The sequence below is a fragment of the Typopeltis vanoorti genome, chromosome 7 (genome assembly GCF_054136105.1).
Source record: "Typopeltis vanoorti isolate ZY-2024b chromosome 7, IOZ_Tvanoo_1.0, whole genome shotgun sequence".
In the NCBI taxonomy this organism is placed as follows: Eukaryota; Metazoa; Arthropoda; class Arachnida; order Uropygi; family Thelyphonidae; genus Typopeltis; species Typopeltis vanoorti.
This window is the reverse complement of record NC_143555.1, coordinates 32,056,244-32,069,001: the sequence shown is the minus strand read 5'-3', so window position 1 is coordinate 32,069,001 and position 12,758 is coordinate 32,056,244. Positions and strand designations below refer to the sequence as shown.

The 12,758-nt window shown below is 34.9% G+C and overlaps 1 protein-coding gene and 1 long non-coding RNA gene across 2 annotated transcripts in view; one reads left to right on the top strand and one right to left on the bottom strand.

The window, feature by feature from the left end:
- The window catches only part of LOC150104565 (uncharacterized), an 82,454-nt gene extending 69,786 nt beyond the window's left edge, over positions 1-12,668 (top strand). The window contains exon 3 of the long non-coding RNA XR_016548577.1: positions 12,200-12,668. This is a non-coding gene — a long non-coding RNA (uncharacterized LOC150104565). The remainder of the gene's footprint in view (positions 1-12,199) is intronic.
- Positions 1-12,758, bottom strand: part of LOC150104564 (S-adenosylmethionine synthase-like) — a 148,049-nt gene that overhangs the window by 21,240 nt on the left and 114,051 nt on the right. Inside the window, exon 7 of the mRNA XM_090395781.1 lies at positions 1,797-1,979. Within this exon, the coding sequence (XP_090251907.1) occupies positions 1,797-1,979 (183 nt within the window). The remainder of the gene's footprint in view (positions 1-1,796; positions 1,980-12,758) is intronic.

The following is a 12,758-nucleotide window of genomic DNA, read 5'->3' as shown; positions in this document are numbered from 1 at the left end:
CTGAATGTGAGAATTACAGAGGAATATCTGTACACTGTTCCTGGTAAGATTTATGCAAGTAGTCTTGAGAATACAGCTAAGTAAAATTGTGGAGGAGAAGCATGAAGCACAAGCTGGGTTCAGACCATAAACAGAAGTTGCAAAGTGATCAGATGTTCACTTTGTGACAAATAGTTGAGAAATCCTGGGAACATGCCAAGGATCTGTAGTGAACTTTTAGATCTGGAAAAAGCATATAACAAGGTACCTAGAGAAAAGCTTTTCAAAACACTACAATTATATGGAATAAATGGGACATTATATCAAGCAATACATAGTATCTATTTGAGTTGTAAATCAGCAGCAGAATCGAAGGAGACATAGGAAGTCACGTGCATGACAAGGATGTACATTATCTCCACTATTATTCATCATCTATATGGATCAAATGAAGGAAAGCAGTATTAAATCTGGTAAAGATTGGAGATGTTGGTCTCAGCTTTTTACTTTATGCAGATGATGTTATACTCCTAAATAAATCAAGGACAAGTGTGCAGGATTCCCTGACCAAATTGAATAACTGCTGTAATAAACTTTGGTATGTGTTTTTGATGCTGATTTTCAACATGAAAGGCAGGAAAATTGAAAACTGCATCCTGAATGAAGAACCTATAGAACAAGGAAACATTTCAGCTATTTAAGCACACTTTTTAGCAAAGATGGCAAATGTGTACTTAGAAATTTATTCTAAGTACACAGCAACACAGGAAGTCAATTGAATAAATAAGCATAGAATAAGAGATTAGTCAACACTAAACTAGTTGTATACAAGGCAGTGTTCAAACCAATTTTAACTTATAGATCTGAGAGCAAAGACTAGAGACATTAGGAAAGAACTTGACACTGGTAACATTTAGGAATGTCTTAGTGGAGCTAATCTCAGGTGGTATAGCCACTTAAACAGAATGGGAGAGGAAAGATTAGCTAAACAAGTTCTTTGCCAGGAAAAAAGACTCAGAAGAAGATCAAGATGTAGGTGGATTGATAGAGTAAAAAGTGCCTTAGAAGGCAAATATAAGAGCTGATAATATTGGAATGTTGACAAATTACAGGTAATCCTGCTCAGGTAATTTCCCTCCAGATTATAGGTAATATGGAGGAAAACTGTTTATAAGAAGTTAGTAATGATGTAACTTTTCATGCAGTACTATCATAAGATGCAATATCATCAAATTTCTATCAGAAATTTGATGATAATGAGTAAATGCAAGCTATAATTACTGTTTTTTTTTTATGAAAAAAGTAATGAACTGTTAGTATAAACTTAATTTAACAAACTCTTAACCATCAAGGAAAGGAGATTCAGATTATTTAAATTAAAGAACAAGAATGTGGGTAATGAAAATTCTGTGAGCAATTTTCATATATTCTTCAACTTGAGGAATTAATTCCTGCAGGAAGAAAAACAAAGGCCTGTGATGCACACATGATATTCATTAGAGATAAAAAATAATGCACCAACTGTTCAATTTCATGAGAAAGACTGCTCACAAATTATGGGTATATTAGATATCTGCATGTTCATACAGATATCTTTCATAATATGAACTTACATAGTTGATTTTAAACAATTTCTGAACATGCTTTTTTTTTTCCTAAATACATTAATTAAAATTGCCATCTTAGGCTAATCCCAATCCTAATTCAATTCTATTTTCTGTAATTTACTGAGCAAGAATGAATTTATTTGCCAAAAACCTGATCACTTGTTATGAAATAATTAAAGAAATCCAAAAAATTAAAATGAAATGTCTTACTTGTACAAGGCAACGCCTACAAAGCTTGGCCTTTACAAGAGATTTAGCAACCCATCGTGCAGCATATGCTGCTGATCGATCTACTTTTGTGGGATCCTTGCCAGAAAATGCTCCTCCTCCATGAGCACCCCATCCACCATATGTATCAACAATAATTTTTCTACCAGTCAAACCAGCATCACCCTTAAAAATAAAAAATAGAATTTCTGGAACAGCACTCAGTCACGTTTCATTAAAATTACATAACTATATTTAAAAACTTGTTACATAATAAAATATTTAAACAAAGAATCTAAGGATCTTGAATATAAATATTTGCATCACTATATGCAAATATAGCAATGGAATTTCTGTCAAAGCTACAAATGTCTTGACAAGCTTCATATCATATCTGGAGTGTTTATAAAAGAGTTTACATTTAAAATACAATCAGAAACTAGGTAAAACCTTAACTCCACAGCCCCTCTCTTTTCTGCAATATAAATACCATTGTTAAAGGTATACTCTTGATATAGTTGCAGAATGATCCTTTAATCAAGTTTCTTAGTGAATTATGTAAATATGTTCAGATAAAATTCATGCATAAATTAACACCTTTGGGCATTTTTCCCTACTGCACACATCATTCTGGTTGACTCTTGAAATCTGGTATACATTTTTCTAATTTTTTAGGAAATGACAACGTAAACTAAAATATTAATTATAGAAACTTCCTATATTTCACAATGTTACATTGACATCTAAAAATGTCCCCATAGTGGGCTAAATTGGATTGTCTTGGCCGCTGGGCTGACAATCTTAGAATGTATGCTTCCCAAATTTGGGGCAGTCTCATGCACCCAAATTTGTGGAGGTTTGGAAATTTTTCAGAGTAGAGGCTGATTCAAGGAATAAGCTTTCATACTTGTACTTGGCTGCAGCGTAAGAAAGTCCTGAGTGGTTGTATTGGTGGAACTGGATGCAGTCCTTATGTTCGGATATCCTGATATTGACCATCCTGTCTGTTTGGCTGTAGTAGGACAGTTTGCAACTGCAAGGGACCTGGTATATTCCAGGTAGGCCTAGAAGAAGTGGGTGGTGTTTGGTGGAGCAGATAATAGATGTGGTTAGTAACTAGTTGGGAGGTCATATTTTCTTAGGATGTTTGTTAGTTTTTTGATGTACCCCAGATATCAGGAATGGTGATAGATATAGAGTAATCTCTATTATGAAGGGGCAGAGGGTTATGGTTAATTGGTGTTAATATTTTTTTGAGAGAGTGTGCGTGTGTGTGTGCGTGTGGGGGGGGGGTAGCCATTGGATAAGAAGGCATTAAGGATGTGGTTAAGTTCAGTAGCTAGGGCATTGCTATCTGAACAGATTAATTTTGTCCTATTATATAAGGTTTTTATAATCCCATATTGTTGGGAGGGAGGGTGGTGTGACTGTTGGTGAATGTATCTACCTGTATGTGTAGGTTTTCTGTAAACAGAGAAAGCCGGGGATCCATCAGACTGGAGTGTAATCGGTGTCTAGAAAGGGAGACTGCTGTTTTCCTTTCCCAAGGTTAATTGGATCCTGGGGTGTGTTGAGAAACTGTGCAGTATATCTAGATCCAGGTCATGCAGCCAAATGGCAAACACATCATCCACATAGCATAGCCAAACAGTGGGTTTATGTGGAGGCAGAGTTGAAGGCTTTTTCTTCAAAGGTCTTCATAAAGAAGGGATGGAGAAACCATGTCTGTCCCCTGTTTGTAGAATTTTCCTTGCCAAATGAAATAGCCCGAGTTCATGGTGAACTGAAATAGGGCTGAGATATTGGAAAGAAATTTGGCTTGGATGAGGTATAAGGTATCTTTGAGTGGAACAATGGTGAATAAGGAGGAGACATCAAAACTGACCATTATATCAGTATGTTGGAGTGAGAGGTTTTCTATACTGGCTTTCAAGGTAGGGCGAGTTTTTTTTTTTTTTTTTTTTAACGTGTGAAGGTATGTTGCCAGTATATTGTATGAGCACTTTGGCTAAATGTTTGGTTAATTTGGAACACTCTATAGGCTCATTCTTAAGGAGCCTATGGAGTGTTCTGATTTGGGTGCTGGTGAGATCATATTCTATAGGGAAGTAGGTAGAACGACATAAAAGTAAAGAGGCAAGATTACCTGTGTAATCAGACTGGTTTAGAACCATAGTGGCATTTTCCTTATCCACTTTATCAATTACTATTTTTTTATTGTTGAATTCTTTTGGTATGTTGCTTTTGGTTGGGTAAGAACACTGGCTACATCCACTCTGATATTGTTGGCAATATGGTTGGGAAGGCTGCAGATACATCGTTCTATCTATATCATTATTTCTTCAGCAAGGATCTTTTTAGGTGCTATAGCAAACTTGTGGCCATGCAAGTGCTTCGGGGTAAGGGATGATAAGTTTATTACCATGTTGAGAGGTAGTTGAGGTTTGGAAAGTTCTTTTGTAAGCTTTCAAATTTTTTAATGTGCTGACATCTTATTCTCTGAAATTCTTTTTTTGCTGAAGCATTTGAGACGTCTGAAAGGACTGTCCAAAGGTCAATGTTCAGCAGAGCAGCAAGCTCTACTTCTTGGTGTCGGCCAAGAGAATGCAGGTGGCAGCAATCTGCTCCCATAGAAGAGCAAGTGCATCTGTATGAGGAAAGCCTTTGCCATCTCATACCCATCAATAGCAAGTTAAAGGTGTAGATTTCTAGACAGCTAAATTGCTTAGCCTTTTTAAAACTCTGCTGGGATAATAATGTGATCCCAAATTGTGTAAAACTAAAACACTGATTTACGTCACCAAAGGCTCTCCTCATATAGATATGCACTAGTTCTGCTCTTGTATGAGGAGCAAAGTGTAACCAACGTATAAGTATACATTTTTATGTTAAAGTTGCACAAAAGATTGTAAAGCATATGGCACATTATTATATTACGTGTACCAAAGCATTTAAGAGGATCCCACTGGTGTTTTTCTTGTGAAAGGTTGCAATCCTTTAAGAACACTAAGGAAGGCTGTTTCAATCTATTCCTACCCAGAGCAACAGCAGATAGAATGAAGGAGACCACAGATTTGTTTAGTAGATAAGATGGACTCCATGAATACAATCCAACAGTTGTTTTCACATGATTGAAATCATTTCAGAAGAATAAAGCCTATGAAAATACTACAGAAAAGGCACAAAGTGGAAACACTGAGCCTGTGAAAAAGTGATCAATTAGCAATGATAGCATTCTTCTGGAAGAATTTCAAAGGTTTTTCATCCACCATTCTAAGATTGATCAGGATTTGTTTACAATTAGTTTCTGTACTGGTGAGAAATAGTTTCTTGGGAACATTTATTTGGAAGCTGAGAAGAACATCTTCATGTTGAAGTGTCAGAAAAACCTAGGGGGTATAAGCAACTGAAGAACAAAAATATCTTGTCTGGAGATCAAGGTATAGAAGAAATGAGGTAATATTTTGTTTAGTGAAGCTTGAAATGTGAGCACCATAAGGATTTTATTATATAAGCTCCCAGTGAGAGAGTTTCCTTTTAGGTCACAATAGCTACATAAATGGTCGAATTAAACTATCCTACCAGTTAAATTGTGGACAGAAAGATTAAGGTAAAAGGTCATTTATTTATAGAAGAAAAATAAGTGAAAGCAAAAAGCTCTAGGACACCAAAAAAAAAAAAAAATTAAGGAAAACATCCACAACGATGCATAATGAAGAACTGACTGGAGATGAAATTGGCTATCAGCTGCAAAAGGTCAAAGACAGATCAGTAAGATACTTGCTAAATAACCTTCTATTCCATACCTGATGCATGGCCAGGTAAAGGCATCAATTTTTTTCCAAACTTTCAAAGCCTGTGTCTAAAGGCGAACAGTGTTGGATAAGAGATCTGATCAAGAAGAAGTCAATTTAAGCTGTCTCTACACGACTTATAAACCACAGCTACATAACTATGAAAACACATAGTGCAGAAGTAACAGGAAGTAATGCTGACTTCGTGTCTAATCATCACCTGGATTTCATGTACCATATTAGCATGAAATCAAACTAATAGAAAACCAAATAAATAAGAATAGACTGAGAATTTGTGTCAATAGATAGCAATTTGCATTGCTTAAATCACACAAAATATAATGGTACTACCAACATGTAGATTAGTACGTTACACAAATTAACAAGATTGTAGTGTTTTTCAAATTATGTTTTCAGGAAAATGGGAGGGGGGGGGTGAAGTCAGCTGCTAAAACAAACCAAGAGAAATGAAGAAGGCAAGTACCATCAATATAAGACTAAAATAAGTGATAACACTATACCTTCTTGAAAGGAAAGAAACTTCAAGTAACAACGTGGATCACTTTCAATGGAGGAAACTGTAAAATGCAACTTGGCTGGTGTGTAGTTGCATTGAAGTGCTTGCCTGAAACAAGAAAGAAGAACCAGGAAGTAAGGTGGAGCGAGGAGCAGCTGACAAAGGAAAAGCTGGTTCATAGTGATAACCTAAACAGCAGAACAGGAAACCAATTTCACAAATTAAAATTTGGAGAATTAAGCAAAAGCAACAGAACTGTTCAGTACATGGATGTCACTACTAATACTATGCATTAACATAAAGATGTACATAAATTCAGAGGAAGAGTGAACAGTAACAAAGACCATTTGTTGATAGTGAGTCTTATCTTCAGATACTGCCATCTTTGAATGGTTCAAGATACAGAGTGGGCATTTAGTTTAGTTGACAGCAGGGTGATAATGAGTATCATGGTAAAAAGTGTATAAGCATTAACACAGTCCAAATTACAGTTCTCATAATCAACTGTAGACTCAAACATAAATATTGCTAAAGAGAAAGCAAGAACCTAACTTAAATGACAAAATCTGAAGGAAGAAAAAGAGGGAAGAACATTGAAAGTAAAGAAAAATCAGAACTTTAAAAAATTCATGAAAGTTCCTGCAAGCATTCAGACAAGTAGACTTGTTCACTTGAAATAGACTAAACAGTAGTCAGATAAGTCATTATTTTCAGTAGATATTAGCAATATTGTTATATATAATTGTTGGTATTCTGTTTATTTTTGACTGTTGTTACGTGGTGCTGTTTAGTCAATTATTATTATACAATATACTTTCAGAAACATTTTTTGTTATGGCACTGATGCCTGTAAGAAAAATGGCGACCAAGGCATCGATGTTGACTGACTGACTGATACCAACGTACAGGATTTACTGAAATGTAGCACATGTTTAACATCTTTGCTGAGAGCAAATGGTTTGTGGTATAACAGCAAGAATGAAGAAAATATTTGTTGGAAATGTTTCGTAAGCAAGTATAAGAAATGTGAGTCGTCAGGGGCAAAAAAAAAAAAAAAAAAATGAAGCAATTGATATAAGGCAGGATTATGAAACTGTGGAGAACGTAGCAGAAGCAGTGAATGATAGTGCATGAAATATGAATGAGAAGTGGAAGTGGTTGAAAGTAATAATGTGAATGATGAGATGCTAGCATGGAAAGAAATTGCATACTTATGTGGACTCCTTCACAGGACAAAAACATGAGCTTGAGCGAATGGAGAAACAATTGGCATGTGGTACAGAAGGACGGAGAATGAAAGATAGAGTGAATGGGAAAAGCATTAAAGTGTGAGAAGAGAGATAGTATTGTATGGGGATCCAATGAAGAGGGGCATACTTAATGAGTAAGTGACAAAAGCAAAAGCAAGTTTTCCAATTACAAAGATAAAGGATGTTAGTAAAGCTTTGCAGAAGAAAGAAGTGAATGAAGCACAAATGATTTGAAATGTGAGAAATTTGCAATGAGAGAAGATAAAGAGTTGTCAGAAGAAGCGGAAATGAAGGGTAAGAAAGTAAAGATTGTGAGTCTGCTGCCCCAGTATGATAGGATAGAATTGAGAAGCGTCATAATTGCCAATGAGTCGATGAAAAGATTGTTATTTGACATAAGCTAGTCTCACTGGCTGAGTGGTTAGCATACCTGCTCTCCAGGCAGAAGGCTGCAGGTTTGAATCCCGCTGTGGGCATGGATGTTTGTGATTGTCTGTGAAAATACTAGTGGCAGCAGACAGTAGATGGTATTGGTGTAGATCAGGCGTGGCCAACTTCATTCTATACGAGGGCCAATATATGATGAGTGGTAGCAGAGGTTTAGCAGTCTTTGGCCACGTTCATTACTTTCTCCATACACAAACTGTCCGATTACTCTTGGCCAGGTATCCCAATCTTTGTCTACTTTTGCATTTAAGTCCCCCATTACACTTAGATCTGTATAGAGTTAGTGAATATACTTGAATAATAGTCAGTGATTCAATCGATTTTTTAAATCTTGCTTTAATTACCCTAGGTGAGATAGGATTGTAAGACGAGTTTTGAGCCTTTGGTTTTAATAAAAAAGTGAAAATCTAATACTGAATCTCTATTTAGCATGGATTCACCTTGTTCTTTGTCTTTACTTCTGCAATTTCTTCTTAGCTGTTTCTCAAGTATACTTGCATTAATACCAGGAACACTTAAGGAAATTATTATTACTCCATGAAGTTAGACTCATCGCCAGTCCCACTCAACCAACAATGGTTTATCATAACGAACTTTGAAGTTATTTACTCCATGAATTCATAATGCACTCTGTCAATGCATTCCAATTTGAGCCTTATAATAATAGTAAGCCTTATTAGTCATTCAAGCAAAATCCTGTTAAAAGTACTATTGTCAAGAATCGAAAAGAAAATAGAAAGCAGACTATCAGATGAACAAGCAGGTTTCCAGAAGTACAATCGACCATAACAAAATAATCTATCACAACTTTTTAGACCTTCAAAAAGCTTTTGACTCAATATGGCAAGAGGCATTATGGAAAATTTTAGAACATTGTGGTATTGACAACAAAATCATTAGGATTGTTAAATTTCTTTATTCTTCATATGATGGAGAATTGAAATTAAAAATTACAGCAGTGAACCATTCTGGACAGAATGGGGGGTAAGACAGGGATGCACCTTGTCCCCTCTTCTTTTTAATTGTTTTCTGGAATATGTCATAGATGAAGCTCTTCATGAATATCACACTGGAATAGTAGTTGGTGGACTAAGAATAAATAACTTGTTTTGCAGATGATATCGATCTTCTGGCAGGAAGTGAAGAAGAATTACAAGAGATAACCAGCCACGTTTTTGGAACATTATCCTCCCAACCGGCTGGTGTGGATGATATAGTCAGCTCTCCCTAGCTTTTTTCATGGATCAAAACTTCGTCGGCATTCTGCCTTTTATCATGCCATTACCTTCCTCTGCCGTTAATCTCGTTACGGCTATTCTATAGCCATAAGTGGATTAACTGTTGCTGAGTGACCTTCGTGTCTCCCTGTCTTTACGTCTATTGTGTTGCTTAGAATTTCATTTACTGTCCTAAGTTATTTGACCTTTCTTGCCTCTAAAATGATTTATTGTGTCTCTTCTGAAAAATTGAAACGAATTTCACGTATGCGAAAAAATCAATCCTGAAATGACCACTGATCAGCTTTTGCAATGAATCTATTTAGTGATAGTAAATTTGGTGTATTTTATTCTACAAATCAGTGCACCGGAAGAGTTGCACTTATTGTTCTTTCACTTTACGTATAATAATTGAATAATTTTTTTTTCGAATTTCAGTATTTTCAAATGTTTGCTTTAAAAATGTCAAATATTTATATTTTAAAATAATATTTATTGAAATAAATATGTCCTTTTGCTTTCGTTTCTAGCCAAAGAGCATTATACGGATCATCACATTTCAGTTTTAGAAACAATTTTTTGTTATTCATAAAGACAAAATAAAAAAAAAAATGTTAAAATGCTAAATTGCATTACTCGGTTTCAGATTGTGCCTTTTTGGTATCAAAAATTTATATTTAATGATATTTTAGAAGTGATTCTTCGCCTTCGTCTTTTATTTATTTATTTATTTGAATTATATATATTACGATAATATCTAATGCATATCCTCGTAGATATGTTGAAAATATGTGAAAAATATCATATACGGAATGATTCAAAATTTTTGCTCATTTTGAAGATTTTCTAATGCCCCCCCACCTCCTTATCCTCTCCTGGAACTCAATTGCATGACTACTCTAAATTTCTATACAGGTTTGAAAGCTTTTCTAGACATCATTCAAAATCAATTACTTCATTTTACGATTTTGACAAAAGATATACGGCAATCAGATTGTACCGTGAAGCTTCTAATTCTGTTCTATTTATTTGCAATCTAAAACCAGCTGTTCTACTGTCCGCTGAAATTATGCGAAATTTTAGAAATAATATGCTATATTTTCACCATGCAAAATTGTTTATATGCATACCACACAAAAGAAAGTTCAGTAGTATTATTTTTGTTTGTTTTTCTTTAAAAAAATCCAAATATTACTTCTGCTGCTGGAAGCTATTTCTGAAATAATCTACGTCTTATAAATACTTGGTAATATCCTCTTAGCTGGAGGAAAAGTTGAAGGCTTATTACTCTCAATGCTATTGAGAAGAAAGGGGAGAACACTAAAGTGCCTCAGGCTCTAGTGCAGAATGTCAAGAATGTCTTGTTTCCTTTTCGATTGTTGATTACCAATATCCTAACAGAAATACTGACATTTCGTTTACATCCTTATACATTGTTTATGCCAAAATAATTGCTTAATTTATAATGATTAGTTTCACTTTTATTATCAAAAATTAGAAATTAAATCATACAATTATCTTGAAAAAGAGGATTTGAATTATTTTCAAAGAAAAGGTGCATATGCATTTCATAATCTTCTTTTTTGGTGGGGGGAGGGGTATAGACCTAATCAAGCTGCGGATATTTCAGATAATTTATTTCATAAATCGTTCGCAAGACAGCTGTTACAAACGTAAATCACTTGGGGAACATACCCATTCATTTTAGTGTAAAATAGTAGCAAAGGTTCAGTTACTTTAGATATGTAATTTAGAAGAAAATGTTGTCTGCTGAGATTAGAATCTTACGTGAATAATTTTTCTTACACGATTTCTCTATCCGTTATAATGTAACCAATTTCCAGATTTTTTCCCTCCTGCAGACTCCATGTTACATGCAGTGATTTCTTCTTTGTACTACAAGAAAAAAAAAATCAGATAACAGAAGAAAAATATGTAGTATTTTCTTTTCCACTGGCTGAATTTACAATGTTCTTTCTTTGTGTTTTGAAGAGAAAGTGCAAATGATCTTTATCTTACTATTTTTGCCATTATAACATCTCATATAATTATAAGAGTGACATTTTACCGTTTTTCTCCCACACGAGAAACAGAAATAAGGTGGTAATAATATTGTTGATTATGTCAAACTTCATTGTAGCAGAAATTTTTATTATAAAACTTTGTAATATATATATATCTCCGAAACAAGAAATTTGGAACCCATATCACATGAATGTTGAGTGCTGGCAAGGTGAAAATGTTCCCGTTATTATTTATATATTTCATTTATTAAATAGGGGGGGCTATGCCCAACCCCCCGTGTTCCAGTCTGGTAGGCCAGTTCTCCTTCAATTGTGATAACTCGAAAGGGGGTTCCGCCCCTGAATTCTGATGACTTGAATTTTGAAGACTCGACACTCAGGGTAGCCCCGAGTTTCAAAACGTTTCGAAAAAACATGACATAAAAAGGCTTATCATTTTTTATATATATATATATATATATATATAGGTAGATTTTATTTCATTATTTTTTATTGTTTTGGTGAAATACTTTACCTGGAATACTCTTTCCGGTTCCTCTGGAACTGGAAAGAGTATTCCAGTTCCTCTTATATTTTATTCCTTCAAAAATATCATTCTGTGTCATAAAAAGAACTTAAAAATTCGCCTTCAAGATGAAAAGGAAACCGTTCATTCAGGTATCCCTCTATCAATATTTGTAGTCCTGAAAAGGACTGTTTTGATGGCCTTGAAAACAAACATTTTTTATTTCATACAGTTCAGAATTTAAAATTCTTGAACAGTGTGGAACACCTTGAAGCAAGGGTAAACACACAAAGCAGTTTTACACTCAGGGCACCAGATTTTTGTTTCCTTTCTGATATTTTTTTTTATTACATAGATAACATTTGCGTGCAGGTTTTTTTTTTATTAGCCGTTGGTGGTAGATTTTCAGGATAATGGTTGGAGTTAGCAGCGTTCAACCTCAGATGTCTGGCAGGATTTCCTGTTTTTCTGCTTGCTGAAGAAGGCGCATGTGCATGCAGCAATGCTTTCGCAATTTCTATTCTGTATTCTAGATATGTTATGGTAGACAAACATTTTTTCTTGTGCAGGAGGAAACTGTTCCAAATAACAAAATCTAATACATGTCCAAACACTTTTTTGTAATATTTTTTATGCTGTTTCCTCATTACAGAGTAGAACGATGGCTGCTGATCGCACCTGTCGACTCCACCCATAGTGTCGTTGTATGCACACACAGCAGTGGGTTTTCTTTCTTCAAACCATCCTTCTCCACGGATTCCGTTGATGGATTGTGCAGGGAAGACAGCAGAAAAACATCTTTTTTGTCTTTCCAACATAGTACAAAGACTTTCCCTCGCTGATAAGCTCGGATTTTCCCCTTCAATAGCTTTCCTGAAGCCAGATCTGGAGGCATATCTCACCTTTTTGCATTTACAGTACCATAACTATCTGTACGATGCTGTAAAAGCAAATCAGCGAGTTCAGGACACATATAGTAATTATCCATTGTAATGCAGTAACCTTTCCCCAGTAAAGGGCCTCTCAATAGCAGACAATATACATAAATAATATGTATATTGTCTGATTTATAATAATCACCACATAGTTTCAGTATCGAAAAAGTTATGTGGAACAGTTACTAGAGAAAAATAATGAATTAAATAAAAACTGTACCTATGTTTCATAACAGTTTTTGGGTGTGTGATAGTAATGCAACGGGGGGGGGGGGT